The sequence below is a fragment of the Physeter macrocephalus genome, chromosome 7 (genome assembly GCF_002837175.3).
Source record: "Physeter macrocephalus isolate SW-GA chromosome 7, ASM283717v5, whole genome shotgun sequence".
NCBI lineage: Eukaryota > Metazoa > Chordata > Mammalia > Artiodactyla > Physeteridae > Physeter > Physeter macrocephalus.
The window spans coordinates 99,648,807-99,676,083 of NC_041220.1; the positions used below are offsets into that span (position 1 = coordinate 99,648,807).

The 27,277-nt window shown below is 44.2% G+C and overlaps 1 protein-coding gene across 1 annotated transcript in view; it reads right to left on the reverse strand.

The window, feature by feature from the left end:
- Nucleotides 1-3,790: 3,790 nt before the first annotated feature.
- LAP3 (leucine aminopeptidase 3) overlaps nt 3,791-27,277 on the reverse strand; it is a 25,948-nt gene continuing 2,461 nt past the window's right edge. The window contains exons 2-13 of the mRNA XM_007101879.4: nt 26,689-26,804; nt 25,325-25,379; nt 24,754-24,859; nt 22,798-22,957; nt 21,333-21,497; nt 18,304-18,462; nt 13,503-13,627; nt 12,206-12,294; nt 11,214-11,316; nt 6,941-7,020; nt 4,828-4,937; nt 3,791-4,368 (exon numbers count right to left, since the gene is read on the reverse strand). Coding sequence (XP_007101941.1) covers nt 4,179-4,368; nt 4,828-4,937; nt 6,941-7,020; nt 11,214-11,316; nt 12,206-12,294; nt 13,503-13,627; nt 18,304-18,462; nt 21,333-21,497; nt 22,798-22,957; nt 24,754-24,859; nt 25,325-25,379; nt 26,689-26,804 — 1,458 coding nt within the window. The 3' untranslated portion in view covers nt 3,791-4,178. The remainder of the gene's footprint in view (nt 4,369-4,827; nt 4,938-6,940; nt 7,021-11,213; nt 11,317-12,205; nt 12,295-13,502; nt 13,628-18,303; nt 18,463-21,332; nt 21,498-22,797; nt 22,958-24,753; nt 24,860-25,324; nt 25,380-26,688; nt 26,805-27,277) is intronic.

Below are 27,277 nucleotides of genomic sequence, written 5' to 3' on the forward strand. Positions count from 1 at the left end.
GTTGGACACTCAGGAAACCTATTGTTTGGTGCTTCGTGCCCTCTTCTTTCCGGTCACGCAGGCAACCTCGCTTTTACTTTTGCTTTTTTAACTTGAGAATTGAAGGCTTTGATAGGGTTTAACACAGTTGTGTGGAGAGGAGAATCAGTAACTACGGTGGAGCGAGCCCTCTGGCGGAGTCAGGATATTCCTGTACCAGCCCCGCCTTTGCTCTCAACTCTTTTGAAATGACTTTGGCCCAGGCGCTTTCTCTGGGCTCGGTTTACCCGTTGATAGAAGGGAGGTGCTCATTCATCCCACAAACATTTATTGAGAGCGCACTGTGTGCCAGTTACTAATCCAGTCACTGTAGCGGGAATAAAGAGGAAAAATGTCCCCTAAATTTTCCCTTGGGAGATACAGGTAACAAAAACGACTTAACATTGTTGAGGGTGTCTTATGTGCTAGGAGCTATTTGCTTTAGATATTTATCGTTACATCAAAGAAAGTCACTATGCTAATCTTTTTTTAAAACATTTTCTTATTCAACTTTTCAGAAGCTAAATATTTTTTCATTGTAATTTACAGTTATCATCCAGCATATCTGTTGAGCCATGTCCCAGGCTCTATTTACTGATCTGAGGGTCATAGCAATCACCCCAAGTTTCTGCCCTTGGAGAGTTTACCATTGTTTGGTGGGAGAGAGACCAATAAACATGTACATATATAGAGTGAAATCATGTAGAGATAAGTGCCAAGAAGGAAAATAAAGCCCAGTAAGGGGATAACTAATGATGGATTTTATTTAGTTTTTTTGGCTGCATTGGGTCTTCATTGCTGCATGCGGGCGTTCTCTACTTGTGGTCAGCGGAGACCGCTCTTCGTTGTGGCGCAGGGGCTTCTCATTGCAGTGGCTTCTCTTGTTGCAGAGCATGGGCTCTAGGGTGCGCAAGCTCAGTAGTTGTGGCGCACGGACGGGCTTAGTTGCTCCGTGGCATGTGGGATCTTCCCGGACCAGGGATCAAACCCGTATCCCCTGCATTGGCAGGCGGATTCTTAACCACTGCGACACCAGGGAAGTCCCAAGTGATGGATTTTAGATGGGTGGTTGGAGAAGGCCTCTCTGAGATCTGCACTGGAGTGACTAAAGTTTAATTAGGAAAGTTTTCTAGACAGGGGCGCCTTGAAGAAGGAAACTGACTGGCATATTTAAGGAGCTACAGAGAGGCCAGCAGGGCCAGAGTGAGTGAGGCAGGCAGAAGTAGAGAAAAAACAAGAGTCAGGTCTCAGATCAAAAGTCACCTTCCCAGCGTCAGTCTGATTGGACCCACACTCCCAGCTATTTCACCCTGTTTAATTTTCTTTACAGCACTTGAACACTTACCTGAAATTATCTTGTTCACTTTTCTTCTTCATTGACTAAGTTGCCTTGCACACATGCACACACGCACACAACACGCAAACTGGAAAACAAGATCTATGTGATCAGGGCCTGCCTGTCTTGTTCACCTGTATTCCCAACACCCAGAACTGTGCCTGGCACATAATAACATAATAAATATTTAATTGAACAAAAATAGAATGCCATGAGGGAACTAGTGTACTCTAGCAGTTCTCAAACTTTTCTGGACTCCTTTACACTCCTAAAAAATTATTGAGGACTCCAAATATTTTTGTTTATGTGGGGTATGTTGGGCAATATTTACCTATTAATTAAAAATAATAGGTAAATATTAAAACAGAATTTAAAAAATATATTCATGTAAAAATAAGCCGATTATGTTAACATAAATAATATTTTAATTAAAAATGTAACTATTGTATACAATGAAAAATAGAGGAGTGGAACCATTTTACATTTTACTCCTGGGTTTCCAATGGCCATAGGGCTGCCTGAATTCTGGATTTCTTACTTCAGCTATCTTTTAACACTACTGTATTCTAAACCGCTGCTGTTTTGGATTTGCTGCTCTCTGAAGCCATGGCTCTCTCAAGCCCTGCCTTGTCCTTAGTGATTTAGATGCAGATTATACCACCAGTCTCTGGAACATCATTCTAAGGATCCACCAAGGTTGTGTGAATACCTGGTAGCCAGATGCACCAGCAGTGGCAACTAAATTTCATCTCAACCAGATTAGATAAGCACAAGAATCTAGGACTACACCATGCCTTTTGTATCTCACACTCTAGTAAACACAAGAGTTCTATTGTTCTTTTACTTATAAAAAGCCTTTGATAGAAAGGTCAAATCCCTATTTGGTCTTCTGAGAATCACACAGAAGAAATCTAAATGTTTTTAGTTTCCTTTCACAAGCCGGTAATTCCACCCTCTCTGTTTCCATCTTTCCTGCTGAAGTAGCTTCTGGATATAGATACCCAGAGGAACCTGTGTTTACACACTATTCCTGCCTGATTTTAATTGATTTAATTAAAATTCATGTTATTTATTAACATGGATATGCATGCCCATTGTCATTCCCTCTCTAAAAGCCAGTTTAGACACATAATATCCATTTACATGTCAAGTTTTTGAAATATTAAATGTTAAAAATAGCTACACTTAAAAAAACTGTCAAACATTGTCAAAGTCTTAAAAAAAAAAAAAGATCCTATTTGTGGGTAATTTGATTCACCCAATACAAATGTAGCAGAAATTTAACCCCAGGGCTTCCCTGGTGGTGCAGTGGTTAAGAATCCGCCTGCCAATGCAGGGAACACGGGTGCGAGCCCTGGTCTGGGAAGATCCCACATGCTGTGGAGCAACTAAGCCTGCACCACAACTACTGAGCCTGAGCTCTTGAGCCCGCGCGCCACAACTACTGACGCTCGCAAGTGTAGAGCCCGTGCTCCACTCAAGAGAAGACCCAGCTTGCTGCAACTAGAGAAAGCCCTCGCACAGCAACGAAGACCCAACACAGCCAAAAAAATAAATAAGTAAATGTATAAAATATAATAAAAATAAAAATGCTTAAAAAAAAAATTTAAACCCAGGCAGTCTGCCTCCAGAGCTGGCATTCTTAATTGTTCCACTGCAATGCTTTCTTTCAGTTCAGGGACTTGAATGGATGTGGAATTTATTTGGAAATACTGAAATCAGAAGACCATAAAAGGGACTGTCAATGGGTAAACTATTTGCTTACCACCTGGAACTAAAACCAATCAAAATTCCACTTGTGCAGATTTAGAAGGAAGCTCTAGGGCTTCCCTGGTGGTGCAGTGGTTAAGAATCTGCCTGCCAAGGCAGGGGACACAGTTTTGAGCCCTGGTCCGGGAAGACCCCACATGCCGCGGAGCAACTAAGCCTGTGCGCCACAACTACTGAGCCTGTGCTCTAGGGCCTGCGTGCCACAGCTACTGAGCCCACGTGTCATAATTACTGAAGCTCGCACGCCTACAGCCAGTTCTCTGCAACAAAAGAAGCCTCCACAATGAGAAGCCCCTGCTCGCCGCAACTAAAGAAAGCCCACGGGCAGCAACAAAGACCCAACAGAGCCAAAAATAAAATAAATAAATACATTTATTAAAAAAAAAGAAAGCTCTACTGCTTCCTACTCTCCCACTTATTAGCTTGGTGACATCGTTGGCATGTTACTAACCACCTCTTGTGCCTCATTTTCCTCATCTGTAATGTGGGGATAATAGTATCACCTCACAAACTCATAAGCTCATCACTGAGTGCCCCAAAGTGATTATTAACATTGAAATCCAATTTAATTACTTAGTTCATATAACACAGCCAGAAGAGACAAGTTATATTATAGCATTACTGGGTTTATAATAATATATAAGTAAATCAGAGCCACACCAGGGAGCACAAGAAGTTGGATTTATTGTTTCTGACAGCTGCAGAGCAACTTTTAGTTTGTTCATATTCCCAGCATCACAAATCTGAAAAACAATTTTGCTCCTCAATTACAAACATATACTCTGAAAAGTGATTAGGTAGCTTTTAAAAAATCATCATTATTCATTTAAGATAGAGTATCTTAAAAATCTTTGCCAAGCAAGATATTAGCTTTACCTTTATAAATCTCTGCATAAAATGAAAAACAAATCAAGGCATACAAATTTCATTTTGTTCTATGTTTTTAAATACCATCCTTTGTTTCCCTTAAAAGATTTTTATCTATTCATTCAAAAGTATTCTGAAGCTCTACTGCCTGTTTAAGACAGAATGAAGGCATTTTAGAGCATCTGAACTAAGCACTGTCTTGACTGAACCGAAGCAGGAACTCAATCAGGGTCCTCGTGGGCCTCCCAGCCATGCCTTTGCGCAGATAAGGAACCTCATCTTTGTTGGTCATCACACCTGCTATGTCTAAATGCGCCCACTTAGGATGAGTCACGAATTCTTTCAGAAACGCTGCAGCCGTACATGCTCCTGCAGATCTGAAGAGGAAGAAAACAATCAACATTTAACCCCATGTAAATGTGCACTGAACGTTCTATTAAGATCCTCCATTCTCGCTAAGTGGCTTCTATGACCAGAGAGCAAAGTCAAGCTAATGAGACCTCTTAAGGTGTTAACCCAGAAATCACTTTCAAGATTTTCAGACATAGCTTTAAGCATAAAGGATAAATTCTTTTTCCTATGGTAATGACCATATTGTGCATCTCATTCCCTTACCATTTGCTTAAAATGACCTTTAGATTTGAAAACATGCAAAATTTTGAGAACCAGTTGGGAAATACCTTGAAAATACAAGACAGAAATTAGTGCTTACAAGCACTACATCAAAAGAAAATTGGACAGCTAAACCTTTTGTGAAAGGGGATTAAACTGAAAATGGTCATTCTGGCAACCAATGATGACTGTAAAAATGTACTTTTATAGCTTATTTTACATACCTATATTTCCCAATGTTATTAACATCAGCAAGTTGGCAATCTACAACCTGTCTTGTGTAATGTTCAAAGAGAGGCATCCTCCAGACACGGTCTCCCGTTTCAATGCTGGCCTAAAGAACAAATAGGTATGCTAGTTGGCAGAGTAGATGAAGCAGGTTCTGACCTGTTACTCTAAAACATGATGCAATACAACAGATTCCAGAATTATTTCAGTTATTTAAAAGGTTTACTTAAGAATTATAAAAGAAGCCAGGAATGTTGTAAAACAGTCCCACAAATTTGTAGGGCATTTGCTAAAATCATCAAACTAATATTATGGGTCTCAGTTTAAATGCGTAAGCTGGTAACCTGTAGCACAGACAGGCTTTGCTGGTTTGATTAGGCCAGATCTCCTAAGATAAGGTGACCTCATTAATTCATGTAATCATTTACACATTCATTCATTCATCCATCCATCCATCATCTACTGAACTGCTGAGCACCAGGTGTTGGGGATAGAAAGACAATCAATAGCTGAGCCATCAAAGGGCCCACAGGCTAGTAGGAGAAACGGATAAAGGTTGTTTTAATACACTGTGGTCAAAGGTAAGAGCCAAAAGTGAAAAGCCAGGAAGCAGCAATGTAAGCTGTTGTTTTGAGACCTGAGTAGTTATCAGATGAACCCACCAAGGGTTGAAAGCAGCTGCCTCCAGGAAAAGAGGCTGTAGGCTGTATAGACTGCTGACTGTTATTTCAGTGTTTATGTACATATAACTTTAATTTTTTAAAGAAAATTTAAATCAAAACCAACAACAACGTTGTGGACGATAGCAAGGGACACTGGACACTGGGTGCCTGGCGCAGAAGAGAGGCCCCACAGCCTACCTGAAAGGAGACAAGGGGGCTGAGCTTCTCCCCGAGGCTGGGGACGGTAGAGGGGGGCTTCAAAAATGGTGAGATGACAGAGGTGGAAGGGCAGTTTAAACCACATCAAGAATGTATTCATGGGCTTCCCTGGTGGCGCAGTGGTTGAGAATCCGCCTGCCGATGCAGGGGACATGGGTTCGTGCCCCGGTACGGGAAGATCCCACATGCCGCGGAGCGGCTGGGCCCGTGAGCCATGGCCGCTGAGCCTGCGCATCCGGAGCCTGTGCTCCACAACGGGAGAGGCCACAACAGTGAGAGGCCCGCGTACCACAAAAAAAAAAAAAAGAAAAAAAAGAAAAAAAGAATGTATTCAGGGACATTCTGTATGTTTCTGCTGGCACATAGTGAGCTCCCATTAATTACTTGTTGAAAGAATGAGGTGCCAGATGGAGCTGTTTCATAGCCAAGCGAGATGCACAGGGTCTGGGCCGCAGGAGAGACGGGAGCTCAGCAGAGAGGTGCCAGCTGAAGCCAGGGAAGTAGATGGGCTTTCCAGAGAGAACCATGCAGAGTCAGAACATGTGGCCCGGGACTGAAGGCAACCAAAGGGGCAGACAAAGGAAAAAGCTGGCCAAGGAGGCTGAAACAGAAGTAAGCGAGGAAGGAAACCAGAAGAGAAGATTATCGTGGAAGCCAAGAGCAGGGTGTCACCAAGACGCCAGAGGTACACGATGCCTCTGGACAAGCTAAAGGAGGCTAACAGAGTGGCATCGCTGGGCAAAGCTGATGGCAGCGAGAGCGGGGGGCGGGTGGTGGTGACGGGAAACTGCTGTTTGGAAGAGGCTGCTGTGAAAGGGCTGGGAGGAGGCACAGAGCACAGCTGCAGAAGTCGTCCTTCTCACCACCCGCGAAGGGACAAGGGACATGGGTGAGCCCTATCTACATGCTCCCCTACTTGACTCATGACCCGTATTCCTTAAAAGGCCATTCCTTCTTCTACAAAGCTGTCCTTGTAACCTTTTCTACATCAGGGACATTTTTAAGTTATTTTCACTTCATTCTGAAGCTGCTGGAGGAGAGGAGGAATATAACATCATACCCATAATTTTGGAACATTTATAGAAAACCACACTGAATCGAGTTTATTGAATTTTCATTTCAAAGGCAAATCTACAACATTAAAAATCACTTTAATGAAGAAATACAGCATTCTAAGGCTAGAGTAATTAAATCATCTCCATAATCTAGGTCTGTATGTTATTCTTACCTCAAATAGTTTGTTCCACAGCCAGGAAGAATTGGTAAAGACCCCAGTGGCACCAGACCCCAAAGCTACGTCCATGGCACCTGCAAGACACAGCCCTTCAGGTCAGCGTTCGGTCTCTTCTGGCGAGACAGGTTTCTCTGCTGCTGTGCAGACCAAAACTTTAGCCGTTACCCTATTTTAATGTCTCCCTCATTTTAGAAAATAGATGATGTTGGGAAATCCTTGCTGTATATATTTAATATCTTTCTAGTTTCTCAAGCTAGAATTCACCTTCAATTATTAAGGAAAATGAAAAAAAGCAAACATTAAATATCACCAATAATCTCATCCCAGGGATAACCACTACATATTTTTAATATTTCTTTCCAGATTTCTTCTAAACGTAAAAAAAAAACATAATTAAGACCATACTGGGCTTCCCTGGTGGCGCAGTGGTTGAGAGTCCGCCTGCCGATGCAGGGGACACGGGTTCGTGCCCTGGTCCGGGAAGATCCCACATGCCGCGCAGCGGCTGGGCCCGTGAGCCACGGCCGCTGAGCCTGCGCGTCCGGAGCCTGTGCTCCGCAACGGGAGAGGCCGCAGCAGTGAGAGGCCCGCGTACCACACACACACACAAAAAAGACCATACTGTACATGTCCAATACGTGCTCTTCCTCTTATGCTTTAAATGTTTATTCTTTTATAAACAAATTCATTAAAAGTATTCTTAATGACTTTAAAAGCCCAGTGGGTAGAGGTACGGGCATACCTTGTTTTATTACACCTTGCTTTACTGCATTTTGCAGATACTGCATTTTTCACAAATTGTAACCCTGTGTCAAGTAAGCCTATCAGAGCCATTTTTCCAACAGCATTTGGTCACTTCGTGTCTCTGTGTCACACTTTGGTAATTCTTGCAATGTTTGATACTTTTTCATTATTTGTTAAGGTGATCTGTGATCAGTGTTCTTTGAACTTGCAGAAGGCTTAAATGATAGTTAATTAGCATTTTTCAGCAATAAAGTATTTTTAAATTAAGGTATGTACATTGTGTTTTTAGACATAATGCTACTGCACACATTAACAGACTACAGTGTAGTGTAAACATAATGGTGACCTATATGTAAAAACCTGTGATTCCACATGACATTTGGGCAACTCTGTTTGGGTCCTTGTCCCTTGGGGTTTTGTTACTCTACCTCCCAATTATATCTCAAACCGATTCACTTCCCTTCACCATGACCGCTACCACCATCATCTACCACTGGACTATGGTAATACTTTAAACAAACAAAAAAACGTTATTGTCAAAAACTTCAGATATACACAAAGCAAAGAGAATAATGTAATGGACATACAAGTAAGCACTCATCAACCACCACAAACAATTATCAAGTCACGGGCAAACTTGTTTCACCTATACTCTCAGACCTGACAGATTATTCTGAAGCTAAACGCAGACACTCATCCTTAACACACACACTTACACATCCACCGGAGTCAACAACCAAACGCCGTTCACCAGCCCACCTGGACTGCCAGCGTCTCCTCAGCCCTTCTCCCTTGCACTCAGCACGCTGCCGGCCAGGGACCCTTTCACAGGGAAAATGTGATCCCACAGTCTCCACTCTTAGCTTCCTGCTGCACTTGGCTCCAGACTAAATCCCGCAACACGCCAAGGCCAGCAGGGGACTGGTGCCTATCAGCACATGGGTCCGAAAGTCCTCACCCAGCCACGCTCTGCTCCTCTCGGCCCCATTCACCGCTGCCCCCCCCACACACACCCACCTCGAGAGGTGCCTTCGCTGTCCCCTCCTCCACCCGCTAACGCCTCCTCCTTCAGATCCCAGCTCAAGCAGCACTTCTCAGACAAGATGCCTGACATGTCAGACCTGTCAAACCCCCAGATGCACAGGCTCTCACGGACTCCTTTTAACTCGGCTCCTCTGTGCTGGTCAGTATGAGGATCTGCTGACTGCCACGCCCCATGGGACGCAGGCCTCACCTCTGTCCTGACCCACCTCTGTATCCCCAGCCATCTGAAGGAATTAAATACAGGCCGACTGTGTCAACAATCATTCATGGCATCCCCTATATCCCAGATATTACGATGGTTGCTGGTTACTCACTGCCTATGGTCTGTCTATATGATTGCGGGGACACACACTCATTAATGCTTTACTTTTCAAGTTAGTGGCTTTTTCCATACTTATTCACTTGTCCTCAAAACATTCCTATCAGCCCTGTAAGAGTCTTGCATCAGTGTGTGAATTTCTCAAAGAGAAGATGAGCACTGACTGCAAACAAGAATGTGATGTGATATCCTCTCTTAAAGGAAGAGAAAATGGGAGACATAAATATTTAATGTGATCCAACAGGGATCATGGCTCTAGAGATGATTTCATTACATACTTCAGAAAATAATCTATTTTCTACATAATTACAGAACTAGTATGACCACCAATTTCAGAATTACCATTATCAGGGGCATACCTTCCATTTTCTTTTACAAGGCACTTTTGAAGCTGTATATCGAGGTGCTAACTCATCAGTGTTACCAGAATTTCTCAGAGTATGGAAGGAACATCAAAGCTCCAAGGGAGGTGCTGATGTCACCACTCTCGTTCCATCCTAAATCACAGGCATTAAGAAAATGAGAGGTACCATGACTGAATGGCACCCCCTGAGCAGCTGCTGCTCCTACAGTCTGCTACAGGCCTACCCTTTAAAGGTCAATAACATCAGTCCAGTGTCTACCAGGCACAACAACCTGTATCACCTTATTTAATTTTCACAGCCACCCTTCCTGCCAATGACGTGCTATTATACCCCTTTTACAGACAAGACAACTGAGACATTGTCAAAGTCATGTGCTATTAAGAGGCAGGACAAATTATTTTCTCCTTCTAAAGACTACGTTCCTCCTGCTGTGAACTTCAGGTTGGAAACTGTTTCTCATCCTCCCCCTTTGAATTCCAGCTCCTGGAACTTAAGAAGGGGCTCAGTAAGTTATTTGGGGAACTAAAATGAGCCATCAACAGCCTTCAGCAAGGACCACGGCTGGGGTGATTTGAAGGCTCCCCCATCAGGTTGCCCTTAGTTACTTGGAACCAACTTTCCCACCTTCTCACACCCTCAGGCTTGGAAAGAAAAAGGGGGGGTGGGGGGCTGTGATTCCTCATTTACAGAAAGGCTGTACTATCACCCACCTCAGCACTGCCCCTCGAACACCAGCCCCAGAACCTCTGTTGTTCAGCTTAAAATGTTTGCTGAACTGAAAAGGGAGACAAAAGACCATAAAAATACTATAATGCCAGCTTGAAAAAAGGATTCTTAGCATATAAATCTGTGGACTATTGTTAGAAACACATAAAAAAGAAACATGAACTGATTTCTCTTAACGTAAAGGCTCACGTGACCAGGGGAAGAATTAAAACCAAAGGATAAAAAATGATCTGAATTTTAATCTTAAAAAAGGTGGAGACAGAATGAATCCCTAAAAAGAGAACTGTTGGATAAAAGATTATGAACACTGGGTTTCTGCAATAAGGCAATGCCCACTGTCGTCCCTTTAGGCATTTACTCCTACTCTACAGAGCCGGTGGTGTTGCCTGCCGTGTGCAGGTGCTGCATTAAAGAGGCTTTCCAGAAACTCCCTCCAGGCTTCACAACTCTGCAAGACAAACAGACTTGTCCCCAGGTACTGATGCTCGGGGGTATCAGGGAATCAGCCCAAGGCTGGCGGACTAGTAAGTAGCACAGCTGGGAGCCACCCCTGGGTTGGCCTTAAAGCCAACAAGCTTCACACAACACATGACATGGCCCCGCCTCTGCTACATGAAGATCTTACCACCTCCATCCCCAGTGTTTTTATTTCTGTACAACCTCAAGTACAAAAGTTCAGAAAACAATCAGGCAGCATTAGATGCAGTATGATTATAAAAATAACTACTGATTTTGAGATTTATCACTAATCTTTTCAGACCTGTATCAAACAGCAATCGTAACAGAAACATCGCTTAGTATCATTTATAGACGTGGTCGCTGTGGATGGGCTGACCTGAGCCACTTGTTATTTCTTTATTTAAAGGTACAGCCTGGGATGTTTCAAAACAACAAGGCTAATATTCGAAGCAGTTTACAACTGCAGAACAATTCCTCTGGTGAAAGATCTTTGAATGCAAATGGAGAGAGCCAGGTTTCAGCAAAATAATGCCCTGAGTACAATGTGTGCACTCAATGCCAACAAATGAGACTTTCTTCAAACAAAAGCAGGAAAAGCACGTTGTCTGACCTGTCAGGGTGGCGGCATTGATGATGACCTTTGGGTTAAAAGTGTGCGCGTAGCAGAGCGCATCGGCCAGGATGAGCCTCCCCTCAGCATCAGTGTTATCCACCTGCAAAGAGGAAGGTCAAAAGAAAAAAAAAGGGTAAGATGATACAAATAATGAATATAAAACCTAGACACTCACAGCTATGTTCAATTTAAAAGAAAACGCTGGTGTGATGTTTGTCATCGAGTATCAAAAACATACTACCATTAGAACAGGAATAGTGTATTTACTCTGAAGAGCGAACGTAATTTAATAATCCCTGTATCAGAGCTGAAAACCAAATGCTGATGACTCTGGAGGCTGAAATAAAGAGAAGTGTCCGGTTCACTTTACCATTGAGTTTATAACAGGAAGGGAAAAAAATATCAAGATTTCTGAAAACAAAAAGGCTAAAGAGTTTAAGAAAGATACACCGAAACAGCAGCCTGGATCTCCAGACCGGAGAACTCTGGCAACTTCAGCAACTTCATATATATCATATCCTTTTCTTTTAAATAGAGGCTCAGTCGTTATGGGCAGTGTGTGTGTACATGCACACACGTGCCCAGCGGACGACCTGCCGCCACATCCCCACATGCAGCACGCATGATGCAGAATGTGTTCTCCACTCGAATGAGTTGCTACATGGAAAAAGTTATCACATCGAAGGTGTATCCAGAAAACAGCCTGCACTTTTACTGCTTTGCCCTGTTCTGCAGGGTTGGCTGCAAATTCATGGTAATTTGTGTGTACAGCATTCAGGAAGTAGGAGGAATAGTAAGGTAGGAAGAACAATCTTAAAGTTCCCATGAAGAAATATTTTTGACTGCATGAAAAGCTACTCATAATAAAGGCACTGCCCTTCCTTACATAGAGCCAGCGCTCTGCACCCGTTCAAGGTGTGTTTATGTGGCTATGCTGGGAGTCCTTCAGAAAGAGCAGAACTCGGAGGCTGTGTCTTCCACCTACAAACCTGTATGGTCTTCCCGTTCTTGGCTCTAACAACATCCCCAGGCTTGTTGGCCTTCCCGCTGGGCATATTTTCACAAAGAGGGGCCAAACCTGTCAAAAAAAGAATATATGAAGGAACATGGAGTGTGCTAGGTCCAAATACACCACCCATGGGACCTAGGTCATCAGCGGGCCCTCAACAGATGCCAGTCACAGACACCACTTCGACCAAGTGATCGAGTTTAGCATCACCAGTGACCCAGATGACATTATGTGCACCAGCAACAGGAAATACATGTCATTCTCTCCAAAGAAGTCTAACCTGATTCTATTGTGAAGAAATAACCAAATAAATCCGAACTGTAGAACATGGCAAGATGACCTTGAACCTTTAAAAACTGCCAGTGTCATGAAAGAAAAAAAAGGGGGGCAGGAATAGGTTCTAGATTAAAGAAAACTAAAGAGCCATGGTGACCACACGCAAGGGGTGATCCTTGAGTGGCTCCAAGATTTCAAAAACAAATAGAAATAAATAAATGCGTGTGTGCATAGACACACATATAAAACAAACATTTTTTTGACAACTGGGCAGTTTGAATTTGGTTACTGTATCAATCCTTGGAAATGATAATGGTATTGTCATTACACAGAATGTCCTTGTTCTTAGGAGACACAAGCAGACGTATTCAGGGGTGACGTGTCATGATGTCTGAGACTCACTTTCAAACAGTTCAGCAAAAATGGAGGAGGAGACGGAGGGGGCATGTCAGACAGACCTGGATTGCAGTCCTACCTTGCCATGCAGTGGAGGTGACACTGGGCAAGTCATTCGACCTCAGTCCCCGCTCCCAGCTCCCCCTCTGACACATGGCAAACCCCCAGCATTGTGTCTGGCATCCCGCACCACAAAAATCGCCTGCGAACTGAACACTTTTTCTGTCCCGGGCATTTTCTGCATGTCGAGGCACTTAATCAGCCACAACCCTATGAGGTAATCGCTACCCTGACTACTGACTGAGCATTTTCCATTGGAGTAAACCGCAAACTTGACATTATGTGCCCCTGACTGCTAACCACTTTTTGCAGAGGTAAAACAAATCAATTCTAGTTACAGTCCACAACGCAGAATACATTTAACTCTGCCAGTTCAGACAAGATAACACCTATCTCAGCTAAACAAACATCTTCCACTTGATGAAAACCTATTTAAAAACCATTTCTTGATCTTTTCAGATTAGAGGAAACCATGTTTGTTGTCTCCTTCTACCATTTGACAGGATTCCAGAAGCTCTCCAAGACACCCTCCCTCTCCAGCGCACCTACAACGTTGATGGGCAGGTCAAGCTTGGCAGCAGACACGATGGCTGAACAGATAGTGGCGGCTCCTCCCATGTCAGCCCTCATGAGGTCCATGTTTGCAGCCGCCTTGATGGAGATGCCGCCACTGGGGGGAAAAGGACAATGTACCATGTTACTAGCAAAGAAGGGGGCCAGAACCATTTCCCTGAAAAGAACGTGTAAGCTGAGGGGAAACTACCACATACAAACACCAAGAAATTTCCAAATTGGGAATCAATGATTTCAGCATTTAAAAAGATACTATTGTGGTTTTTATAAAAGACACAAAATAATTCCAGAAATACAGGCGGGTATGTTAGCTCATTTTATTTCTGTATGAATGAAATGTAAGCAGTGCCACTGGAAACATTACTATATCATGCAGTCGACACTGCTCAAATCCCATCTGAACTCCTGACACCTAGGTAGATTTGCCTTTTCAGCAAATTTTATGACTTGATCAACTTATTGAACCTGAAGGTCACAAGCTGTTGGGGAAAGCTGACAAGCTCACAGAAGACCGGGAGGACCCCTTTCAACTCCTAGGAAGACAGGAGAGAACTCGTTCTTACACCCCCAAGGTGTGCTAGATCCTGCAGACGGCAAAATACAACTCGGGCACGAGGAAGATGCTAGCCCAAAGCCTCGAGACAGTGCCCAAACACAAGAGCTGAGAGAGGTTTCAATTACCAAGAAACCCAAGCCACTGCCCCAAACAGACTTCTTGAACTAACTAGTGACGAACTTTCTGCTTCCGGTTTATAAGAATCCAGAGCCACTGGCTCTGCAGGCTGGGCAATGAGCCAGGGGTTTCTACTCTGAGTTCTAACTGGATTCTGCTGCTGACTTGCCTTGGTGAGAGAGTCAACTCCTTGCTCTGACATCTGCTCACCTTAGAAATCAGGTCCTAATTCTCATTCACCTCCAAAGCACTTGATATTTAAATCTATTTTCTTTTAAATTTATTTATTTAATTTATTTATTTTTGGCTGCACTGGGTCTTCGTTGCTGTGCGTGGGCTTTTCTCTAGTTGCGGTGAGCGGGGGCTACTCTTCGTTGTGGTGCGCGGGCTTCTCATTGTGGTGGCTTCTCTTGTTGTGGAGCATGGGCTCTAGCAGTGTGGGTTTCAGTAGTTGCGGCTCGCGGGCTCTAGAGCGCAGGCTCAGTAGTTGTGGCGCATGGGCTTAGTTGCTCCACAGCATGTGGGATCTTCCCGGACCAGGGCTCGCACCCGTGTCCCCTGAACTGGCAGGTGGATTCTTAACCACTGCGTCACCAGGTAAGCCCTGCACTTGATATTTAGATGGTTGTCATTTACACCTAGAATTAAAGATTATCCACTGGCTCAGAATAAGAAAAGAAGTACACTCCTGGTCCAAGAAGTCCAGACATAACCCCATGGGGGCAAGGAGAGCAAGCTGGTGCATGAGGTTGTGCTATCTACTTCTAGGCCGCTTCTGCCCGGGGGGTTCCACTCTGTGTATAGGACTATCGTTCTAAATAACCACCAGTCAAAGGTCAGCAGTTATCTCTGCTCACCTTTTAGATTCCCCTCCAATCCATCCATTTCTTTTCTCCTGCATCCATCCAAGTTGAGGCTACCACCATCAGTCATTCAGATGTTTGCCTGGCTCCTATATATATTCAGGTGTCCCTATAGCAGTCTTACCCCTTCATTTCATTACCCACACAACTACCAAACTTTTACAAATAGATGAAACAAACAAAACATAACAAACAAAAGAAACTCAATGCTTTTTATAAGCATATACAAAAATTCAAAATGGATCACAGCCTTAAAAGCTAAAACCACAGACCTGTCAAAGAAAACACAGACTTGGCATAGGCAATAATTTCTTAAACAGGGCAAAAAAAGTACAAACTATAAAATTAAAAACTGATAATTATACCTCATTAAAATTAAAAACTGCTCTTCGAAAGGCACCACTTCAAAAAATGAAAAGGCAAGCCTCACAGTGGAAAAAAATATATTTTCAACACATCTGTCTGAAAAAAGGACTTGTATCTAGAATATATTTTTTAAAAACTTATAACTCAGTAAGACAAACACTCCTATAATAAAGGGCAAAAGACCTGAACAGACACTTCACGAAAGAAGATGTACCAGTGGCTAACAAGCACATAAAAAATGCTAAACATCATTAGTCAGAGAAATGCAAAGTAAACCTCAAAGAAACAGCACTACACACTCCCTGGGTGGCTAGAACTAGAAAGACGGACACCATAAAATGTTGGGGAGGATGGAGAGCAACTAGAACCTTGTACACTGGTGGTGGGAATGCAAAATGGTATAAGAACCTTGGAAAACTTTGGTAGTTTCTTATAAAGTTAAACACGCAGTTATTACACAACTCAACTCTCCTTTCCTAGGTATTTAACTAAGAGAAAGATAAACATATATGCACACAAAGGCTTCTAGATGATACCGGCTTTATTACTAATAACTCAAAACTGGAACAACCCAAATTTCCCTCAGCAATGACTGGATAAACAAATTTTGGTATTTCCATACAACGGAATATGACTCAGTGATATAAAGGAACAGATTACTGATATGACCACAACATGGTTAAATCTCAAAGATAATATGCTGAGAAAGAGGCCAGGCATAAAAGATTCCACATAAATGAATTTCTGGAAGAGGCAAAACTAATCTACAATAACAGAAAGATGACTGGTTGTCTGAGGTGGGGTAGGGGAGAGGATGACTGCAAAAGAGCATCCCCCAAAATTCCCCAAGGGAGTTTTTGGGGTGTCAGGGAAATGTTCTGTTTTCCTGACAGAGGTGGTTTGCTGCACGGGTGCACACGGTTGTTAAGCTCATTGAACTGAACACGTAATGGGTGGACTTTACTGTATGTGTAACTCTCACGTCATTCTTTCCCTCTGCTAGACACCCTTCAGTTACTTCCAACTGTTCAAAGTCCAAAATCTAACCAGGCCCAGAACAACCCAGCTTCTGCCAATCTCTCCAGCTGTGCCTCATCCCGTCCCCCAGTCACGTCCTGTCACGGCCACTCTGGCATGCTTTCAGTACCAGGAATTTCCCCTCTTCCTTCCCACCCGCAGCCTCCACCTGGCTCTTTCCCTGCCCTACTCCCCGCAGAACTAACTCCCTTATCCTTTACATCTTAAGCTAAAACTGTCACTCCTTCTAGGAAGCCTTCTCTAAACCCAGAAGACTAGATCAGGCCTCCTTGCTTAATATTACCATAGCAAAAAATTCAAGTACAGATTTAAATGAACAATAAACTTCACCCCAAGCATAAACGTTTCAATTAAGATATTAGCCCATGATAGTATAAAACCATCACAATTAGCAAGACGTTTAAAAACAACTTTCATTCTCTTATTTTTATCTGCTGTAGTGTTCTATTTATTTTTATTTTACGTTTTAATTTTTTTGGTTGCATCACGTGGCTTATGGAATCTTGGTTCCCCAACCGGGGGTCGAACCCAGGCCCCAGCAGTGCAAGCGCCAAGTCCTAACCACTGGACCGCCAGGGAATTCCCTGCTGTAGTGTTTTATAATACACACTTTAATACAACAGTATATGCATGTGACATAATAAATGTCACATAATAAATAAAATAATAAAATGTGACATAAATAAATATGCGTATTTTGAGTGGTATGAGCTCGAATCTTTTACTGATAGGCTACATAACGAAGATCGTTTGGAGACCAATGCTTTAAAGGAGAGAACGTGAACCAGTGGATGGAAAACACAGGAGGCATTACAATCTGCTAGTACAAGGAAGACCAGCCTGGAGGCCAGATCTGCCTCTAGGCATCACAGTGCCTAGAAACACTCCTGTAAGGGTGGGATTCATTCATGTTTCACATGGAGTTCCTGAATGGGTGCAAAAACATACTAGGGGACTTCAAGATTTTATGGATCTCTAGCAGCATTTTCCAAAGCAGTTTCTATGGACCATGATTTCCTTAAACGTTCCCTTCAAAAGGAAATTAAGATGTCAACTATATTTATATTTCAATTTAAAAAAAAGGAAATTTAGAAAATGCTATATTTTGTACCCCCAAGAAGTCCTGTAGTTGAAACAAAACAAAATAAAAAACAATTTGTTTTATCTAACCTAGTTTTTTGATCAAGTAATCCTTTTCAAGTCTCACATTTAATTAGCAACCCAGAAACTAGTATTCAGTAGCAAATGCTTTCCATGGGAAATACTGACTCTGATCATCTTTTCCAACTCAGCTTCTCCCTGGTTGAAATAACCAGAGACAGCTTCCAATTCTAAGGAACACTTATGGTTTATGGAGATTAATGAAAGCTAGACTGGTCAGCAAAAAAAGTAATCTCAAGTAAGCAAAGGAAAGACAGCATGATCTACTTGGAAAGCTGCCTCACCATTATCTATTTGGAAATCTTTAATATCCACACAGGAGAATCAAAGTGTATGATGGAAATATTTTCAACACACAGCTGAGTTTGACTTCCGATTCTATTAGTTACGGGGCTTTGAACAAATTATTTAACCTGAGTCATGGTTTCCTTACCTGAAGAATGTCTGCAACACCTAGCTCCTAGGCATAAGATCGGGGCTAATATATGTAAAATGCCTAGTAGAGCCTCTGACACACAGTAGGTGTTTTGTTAAGTGGCAGCCTAATATATTTAAAGTTACACATAAGATCTGACCAAACACCATGCTTCTGAACCAAATTACACACCAAATAATACAATGGCATACAAAGCATTCACCAAAATACAAAGCATGGATACAGTAAAGAAGTACCTGTCAAAGGTAATCCCCTTCCCAACAAACACCAAGGGAGGTTCACTTGCATTGGGGCTGCCTTTGTAGTGAATTTCCAGGAAGACTGGAGGCTCTTCGGACCCTTTGGCCACACTGAGGAATGATCCCATTTCCTGTTCCTCAATCCAAGGCTTGGGTCTATAGGGCAGAAAAGGGAAAAAGTAAATACATGTTGCTATCTCCATTTCAATAACTTAGAATAACTCATCCGTGTGTAAAAAAGTATAACATACAAGCTCTTAATACAGACACGTTAATGCTTCAGTTATCACCTCCTATCTGCTTTCTGTATATTCTTGGGTGAGTCACTTGATTCTGAGTCTGTTTCCTCATCTATAAAATGAGATCAATGACACCTCCATCAAAAGATTAGCTATAGAATTACTAAGAGAATTCATGTATGGTATGCAATACAATGTCAGGTAATAGTGCATAGTCAATAAACCATTATTACTTGATTTTTTTTTTTTCCCAAGCCACTCACATATTTCTAAAGTTTTAATTTAAAGATGAAATTAGCAAGGCTCTGAGACCATAAAGGGTACTCAAAGATAGCTGAGGAGTCCACTGATTTATTTTTGGTACTTCTGAAGAAGACAGAGCAATAACCAAACAACCAAACAAAGAACCAACAAAACTACACTCCATTGATTAGACTAAACTACCTATTTCTTTGCTTTTACAGAATTGCAGGAATTCCATCTTTTTAATGTTGTCACACTATTTCTCACAGTTTGAGATGTCTGATTGAAGTGGGAAAACTAGTTATTACTTAATAAACACGGGATCAATTGGGGTAATTTAATGGGAATAGTCCTTACTGCCAACCAGAAGACAGATGCCACATCGCTATTCCTCCTAGGCTGGAGGCCCAAAAGGGCTTTGTATTGCTTTCTGGCCAAAGTAAGTAGGCCAGGGGAGAAATCCTACCCTCCTACAGACAGACCAGAAACAACCACATTCAAGGAACGCTCCTCCCGCACCTGCCTAGCCACTTGTTGAAACTATTAATCTAGGACGTCATCGTAGAGAAAGGGCCACCCAACTTCAGAGGGAAAAGAATATAAAAATGGAAGGTATGACAATTAAAAAAAAACACTTCAAAAGAAGCGAGGCCATATAATGTGGGCATTTTTATTCACAAACCCAGTACTCGATGTTTTATTAAAGTCCTGCCCTTCTGGAAGTACAGTCTGTATTTTTGATTTACACCCGCCTACTCTAGAGCGCGTTTGACGCAGCTGCCTCAGTTTAATGGTTACATTCCGCCCGCCTGACCTGCCTCATCTCTGGCCGACTTCCCTTTGCTCCACCGCAAGCCATGCAGTTTCCCAAGGCCACTGCATAGGTGCTCCTGCCCCGCTCTCCCGTCTGTTCACTTCTAAGCCACCTCCCTGACTCTGCTTAGGCACCACTTTTGTTGGCAAGCCATTTCGACTCTTCCACAATCCTCCCTGGCTCTCTGCTCCTGTAGCATCCCCTGCACAGCCATTTCCCTGCCTATTCCTTCCTGCAAGGTCCTCAGCTGTCTGAGGACAAGAACCATCGCCACCCATCTTTGTATGCTAAGTTCCCAGGCACACAGGAGGTGCCCTTACTGATAATGTGAGGCCACACAGCCACAATCTGCTGACACAACACAGCTCTGGTGTCTCCTTAAATAAACAAGGAATAGTCTTTACCAAGACACTCCGTAGAGACTAAACATTGCTACAGAATATACAGCAACCATTCCAGAAATTTTATCAAGCTCCAATACTATGTTTTCTATAGATTATACATTTTCTTCACTCTATCTAGACCACAGGGGTTTTCCTGAAAAATGTGAGCTCTACTCACAATTAAATAGTGAAGAATCCTGGGCTTCCCTGGTGGCACAGTGGTTGCACGTCCGCCTGCTGATGCAGGGGAACCGGGTTCGCGCCCGGGTATGGGAGGATCCCACGTGCCGCGGAGCGGCTGGGCCCGTGAGCCATGGCCGGTGAGCCTGCGCGTCCGGAGCCTGTGCTCCGCAACGGGAGAGGCCACAACAGAGGGAGCCCCGCATACCACCAAAAAAAAAAAAAAAAAAAAAATAGTGAAGAATCCTTTTAAATGGAAGTGCCCTTGAGAAGCAACTTTGATAGTAAAGGATTCTTTAGGTAAAGCAAATATCTGTGGATTTACTTTAATCATAAATCCCCAAATACTGAGACTTGGTTTGCTTAAAGGGTTATGGGGAGCCTGGAGGGGCAGCCTTTTACATCCAACAGCCTGGCTGCTGACAACGAACCAGTTCTGGTTATTTGATCTAGCTAACGGAATCTACCAGGTAGAGATTCTCATTCCATGCCAAGGAGGGCGTGCTCTATTCTTCACTTACGTCAAAAAGAGAAAAGACAGAAAGGATTCACCAAAACAAAATACAATGTGCACACTCCTCAAAAAGATTAAGAGTTACCGTTCAATCCAATAATTCAACTCCTAGGCACATGCCCAAGAGATAGGAAAACATACGTCCACATAAAACCTTATACACAAATGCTCACAACAGCATTATTCAAAGTCCAAAAGGTATAAACAACCCATATGTCCATGAACTGATGGCCAGGGGGAGAGGAAAATGAGGAGTGAATGTTAATGGGTACAAGGTTCCTTTTACGGGGTAATGAAAATGTTCTAAAATTAGCTGTGGTGGTGGTAGCACAACTGTGAATATACTAGAAATCACTGAATTGCATACTTTACATGAGTGAATTGTACATTACATGAATTATATTTCAATAAAGCTGCTACAAAACACACACACATGTGCAGTGTGCAGTCACAACACTCTCAAAAGCAAGGCAAGATGTGATGGGAGAAACCTCAAACTGAGCCCTTACCCCCACCTGTATGTGGCTGCTGGTGGGTGACCTCACCTCTCTAGTCTCAAGTTAATTCTCCAAATAGTGAGAGAGCTGGATTTTAGGATCTCTGAGGCTCCGTCTGGCTCTAGCATAGGAGTCTATGACATAATCCTGAATTACCTGATGTGGACGTTTGTTTTACTACTAGCACTTCTGAGATTCTTCTCGATAATTTCCGCAAATCTGGTTGGCGTCATCTCATTGGCAGGCGTCTCCATCAAGTGGCGCGCCAGGTTCTGCCCAGAAGCAAAGAGGACTCCCCTTTGCCAGGCCTCCTGATCCCCACTGGCAAAAGCAAGCACAAGGTCATCGTCAGACCGCCTCCCCAGAACACTGACCACAGCCCAGCTAGGAGGGCTCCTGTCCAAGATGACAGGCGAAACGCCATGGACACAGGGACCCGGAGCTATTCCTTGTGATCTGATCCAGGGGGGCAGCTGTTATGGTTTATCAAGTGCTGGGAAACACGACCCCCACTGAGCTGAGCTAGAGGAAACCTAGAATCCTCACCTCACCTGTTGGCCTGAGGGACCTCTGGAGCCCTCAATCTACCCCCCAAATCTGACGGCAGAGGCTTCCACAGAAAGGCCTCTTTTACACTCCTCCAGAGTGTGACTACAGAGCAAGCCCCCCTTGCTCAGTCCTGTCGGGGAACTGAAGGCCTCCTGCCTTCTCCCTGCCTGGGTCGGGACCCTGAACTCCAACCCACCAGAGCGCAGGGCTGGCTTCAGAAGACAAAGGACGTGGGTGAGCTCTCCACGACCCTGGCTCTTCTTGTGCACAACAGGAATTAATATGGTGCAGGGACAGGCAGAACACCACTCATCACTTCAGGAGTTCACCGTGTGACACACCCTTGATGGGTTTTGTCTTGCGATCATAAAAGCCTCATGAAATCCGAGCCACAACTCTACTCAACCAATGAGGAAAATGAAGCACAGAGAGACTTCAGTCACTTCGCTGAGGTCACCCAGCCAGGAAGTGGGAGCCAGATTCAAAGCCAGGCTGACTGGTCACAGGGCCCTCAGTCTTACCCACTACATCACAGCTGCCAACCACCGGGAGGACCCCTGCTGTCCTCCCAGCGCCGTCTCCTGAGGGTCTCACACTGTCTGCTCCTGAACACAGAATAGGGCTGGAGTGTAGCTGGTGCTCAATAAATGCTCAAAGATGAGTCTTCCCACTAGACTAGGAGGGCAAGGGCCGGATCCCTGCATCTGCGCATCTCTGGCGTTTAGTACAGGGCCCGCAGGCACTGGGTAGATGGAAATGATCTGCATCAAAACCTGCTGGGACCCGGCTGTCATCTTGTTCCCTCCCTCCTCAGGGAGCCAACCAGGGATGGTTTCCTAGGAACCAGCAAGCACGGAGGGGTCTAGAGTCAGGGGGGAAACACACACACACGACGAAAGCCAGGAGCAGAATGGAGGCACAGTCACCAAACTCCTAAAATGGCTAAGGCCATGGGAGAGCCACAGACAAGCTGCATGGCCGTGCCCAATGCTGAAAGGCAGGCAGCTCATGTCCAAAAGGCCCTGCCATCAGCACGCAGGGAATGGGCCTGGTCCTGGTTTTGTTCCATCACCTTCCATGGAGATTCACTGACACGGCCACCTTCTTTTTCTGCTTCAGGTCGTCATACTCATAGAGCCCAAGCACCGCTCCTTCCGCAGCCGCCTGGGCATCTCCGCAGGGGTCCACCTCCACAGACGGGATCTCCAGGTCCTGAACCTGTCTGCACCCCGCTTCACAGGGACAGAGGAACCAGAAAACCAGAGTCAGTCAGGGACACCTCTGAGGGCAGAAGGCAGAGGCCTGGGGTGGTGTCCTGAGAAAACATCAGGATTGGGGTTCAAATCCTAGCCCTGACACTTGACTTTTCTGAGCCTCCACTTCCCCTTCTGTACAGTGAGGACGAGCACACACCTCACAGAGGGTGGGAGGACAGACTGACGGATAAAATGACTAGTCGAGCACCCACAAAGCGGGGCCTCAGGAAGTGGCTGCTATTACTAGTATCACTTCTGAAACACTAGGGTTTCCTGATGAAGGGTCCCAATCACCAGGAGCTTGCCAAATTAAAAATGATATGGAAGTGCTAACACTGAAATTACACCCAAGGAACTGAGCAAAGTCCATTATTAACACAGCGTTTATTAAGATCAGGTCAGCAAAATCTCCCAAATACAAGTTATGAAATAATCTCCGAACATGAACTTTGAAAGTACATTTAACAAGCACGTATGATATACAAGGGGTCAAAGAGCAATCAAGCTAATTATCAGCACCTCAGCAATGCATTTCAAAGCATTTTTTTTTTTTTTTTAAAGAAGATGTTGGGGGTAGGAGTTTATTAATTAATTTATTTATTTTTGGCTGTGTTGGGTCTTCGCTTCTGTGCGAGGGCTTTCTCTAGTTGCGGCAAGCGAGGGCCACTCTTCATCGCGGCGCGTGGGCCTCTCTCTATCGCGGCCTCTCGTTGCAGAGCACAGGCTCCAGATGCGCAGGCTCAGTAGTTGTGGCGCACGGGCGGGCCTAGCTGCTCCGCGGCATGTGGGATCTTCCCAGACCAGGACTCAAACCCGTGTCCCCTGCATCGGCAGGCGGACTCTCAACCACTGTGCCACCAGGGAAGCCCCCCAAAGCATCTCTAATGACAGTCTCCGCGGTGAAGGCCTTGTCCTGCAGCTCAGCTCTGAAGAGACCCAACGGCACCTACTTCAACTTCTGAACTGTCCACGTGACAAACTGGGACAGGCATGCACCTTTGGTAACTAGTGATAAACAAGCATCTGCCCTTGGCATCCATTTTCTCTGATTTGTAAATATGACGACTCCACGTGATTTAAAATTTGGGCAACGCACTTCCCTGGTGGCGCAGTGGTTAAGAATCCGCTTGCCAATGCAGGGGACACAGGTTCGAGCCCTGGTCCGGGAAGATCCTACATGCCGCAGAGCAACTAAGCCCGTGCGCCACAACTACTGAGCCTGTGCTCTAGAGCCCACGAGCCACAACTACTGAAGCCCGCGTGCCCTAGAGCCCGTGCTCCACAACAAGAGAAACCACCGCAGTGAGAAGCCCACGCACCACAACAAAGAGTAGACCCCGCTCGCTGCAACTAGAGAAAGCCTGTGCGCAGCAATGAAGACCCAACACAGCCAAAAATAAATTTAAAATAAATAAATAAAAATAATAAAATAAAATAAAATTGGGGCAACACAAGGGCTGCATTACAAAAAAGGAAAAAAATCACCCATCAGGACTTTCTGGCAAAACAGAGCTCTAAGGCCAATACTGCAAGAGGGAACAAGTGGTCCTGAAACCCCCAGACACAAGCTAAAGAAATATAAAAATAAAATTCCACAACCTAACCTTCTGTATCTAAAGTAAAGCCAAGCATGTTAGGTAAGGGAAACTGAATATCCGTTGAGAGTTATTTGTGTGAACGTGAGGAGATGGTGATGGAAAGACGGGAGACATAATCTGACCAAGTGATCCTTACGAATCTTTACCAACATTAAAGTTCAAAAGTTAAAGAACCTGCTACAGCGGCCCTGATGTTCTCCTTGCCTCCGTGCCAGTTTTCCTGTTCGTCGACTCCGGCCGTCCTTTTGCCGAGGCCGACCACCACCACGCTGGGGAAGTCCTGTTCCAAAAGATACACGAAATCAGCTGCTTTACGTCTTTAAAGCATCCACTTCCAGCACAAAATGGCACAGGAGCTTGCACACAACCCCCTAAAGCGCTGCACGGGACAAAACCCTCCAAGAAGTTTGCTTGTTTTATTTTTGTAAGCCCTGTTGCCTTGGTTAAATTTTATAACTGTGTGTTGCAAAGGGAGAGCGAGGATAATCCTGCAAATAACTCTGCTATGTAAGACAGGGCCACTGAACCAAGAAAGCCTGCAGACTGAGGAATACAAGAGATGCAGTAACTTTTTGACAACAACTCGCCTCTTTACAATGTTAACTAATACTTGCAGCTTAATCCTGGGATAAAACGAACCCATAATCCGATACAAAATTTTCTGCCTGACTGGTCAGCCACAGTACTTGGCACATATAGGTGCTAACTCAGGGTTTGCCACATAAACCTTATTTTCACCTCATACCTCATGCAGACCATAAAAGGTTCGGGTTTTGCCTGCCTTCAGGGGTGGTCCAGATCTGCAACAAGAAGAAACAGTTGTTTTAAAAATTATAGTTTGCTCTGCTCCATTGAGAAGTGACATAAACAAACCTTTAGCATTATTACAGTATGCTCTGATGCTTCTGCAAATTTGCTACACTTATGTTTTTATCAAATACAGAATTCTCTCAGGCCAGATTTCTCAGATGCAGCACTTCTAATTCTATCTCAAAAACTTCCAGATTAGATTTAATGCCAACTACAGAAAGCGATGCCGTGGATGGGTAATGAAGGGGAGAGCTGAGCACTGGATGGAGGCTGACTTCAATCTTAAACCTCGTAAAAGACGCAAGACACCAACCTAAGTGGCTGACTTGACTGCAGTGTGTTCAACCTGGAAGTTTTTTGTGATTTATCTACAGATGGGATACCGGGCAATTTAAAAACAAAGCAGGTGGCAACGCACAATTACAGCCTGAGGACTGGATGCCCTGGTACCTCGCAGTCAGGAAGGCCAGGCTGTTCTGTACTCATACAGGTTAGCTTTGGGGTCAATGAATTAATCAAGGCAGTTGAGAGAGCTGCCTACTGGTGAAGGACTGGTAAATTGACAGGCGATGCAAATTCTGTCATTCAATAATTAGACAATTACTCTAATTATTAGACTACACCTATCAGATGCTAATAGGCTATCTGTAACCCAAATAATATACAGTTGCAGTGGCCTATGTTGTCACCTCTGTTTCTGTTAAACGTGGCCCACAGCTCAGAAGAACTTGGAAATCCCAATGTTTTCCTACCTTCCCCAGACCCTGGCTAATCCAAGAGTGGTTAGAATCTCAGGCCCCACCCAGATTTACTGAACTGGAATGTGCATTCTAACTATACCCCCCAGGCGATTCACATGTCATTTAAGATCTGAGAAGCCCTTGAAACTCAAGGCTTGCAGCCTCCTCAGGCTATTCTGAACCAGCCCAGGCTGTTCCCCGCAAGTGAAGGGGAGTTAAAGAGGTAGAGAGATGGAAGGTGGGAAGGGGGTGGGGAGAAACAAACTGGAGCCAGGAGGGTGGGCTGAGGAAATATGGTACTTTCCAGATCCTTCTGGGTCAGCCTCTCACATAAGTCTGTGATTTGGTTGAAGCAGCCTGACTTCCCAGAACTGTGGACCCACCCAATACTGACCCTGAAGTACCAATGTGCATCCCACAGACACATACTTTCACTTCCACTTCCACTGAGAAGATCCCAGCCAGTGTATTTTCATCCACTAATAATAAAGCACAGAAAAGACATTCTCTTTCACTTTCAGGGCATTTTAAAAACTGGAACCCACAGATGAATACTTACATGTTCAAGACTTCTCTCAGCTTTCCAGACACCAATTTATTAAAATTCTCTCCTGCGCTTGTAAACTGGGGCACATCATCTTCTTTTTCTTTGCTATAGATTCCTAAAACAAGGCCCTGAAAACAAGAGAAAAGGTGACTATAATTAGAGTAGATCCCTGAGAGGGACTCAAGGGTTCCCAAATTCCAAAAAGGGCTAATCATTTCAACAAAACCCTGTCCCCCTCAAGGACAGAAGAACAAGGCCAAAACAGCAGCAGGTGCTGCGCAGTCAGCTTATACTCACATCCTGCCTAAATGTTTCCAACTCCTGCCAATGCAAGAGTGCAGTTACTACCTGTCCTGGTCTTGATGGTCCCTCCCAAGAGCTTTCACAACATAGAGGGCTTCCTTCACTTTCAAATAAAGAAGAGCAGAAAGGTGCTTTAAGAAAACAATTCCATTTGTAACGAAGTCAGATCTGGAAGGGGTTCAGAACATGCCACCCCAAAATATGCCACTCTGGCATACTGATTACTTTGAGGTGCAGGCAGCTGAGAAAAAGCAGATGCAGGAAGGGCTCTCTGACCGCCCAACACCCCCCACCCCCC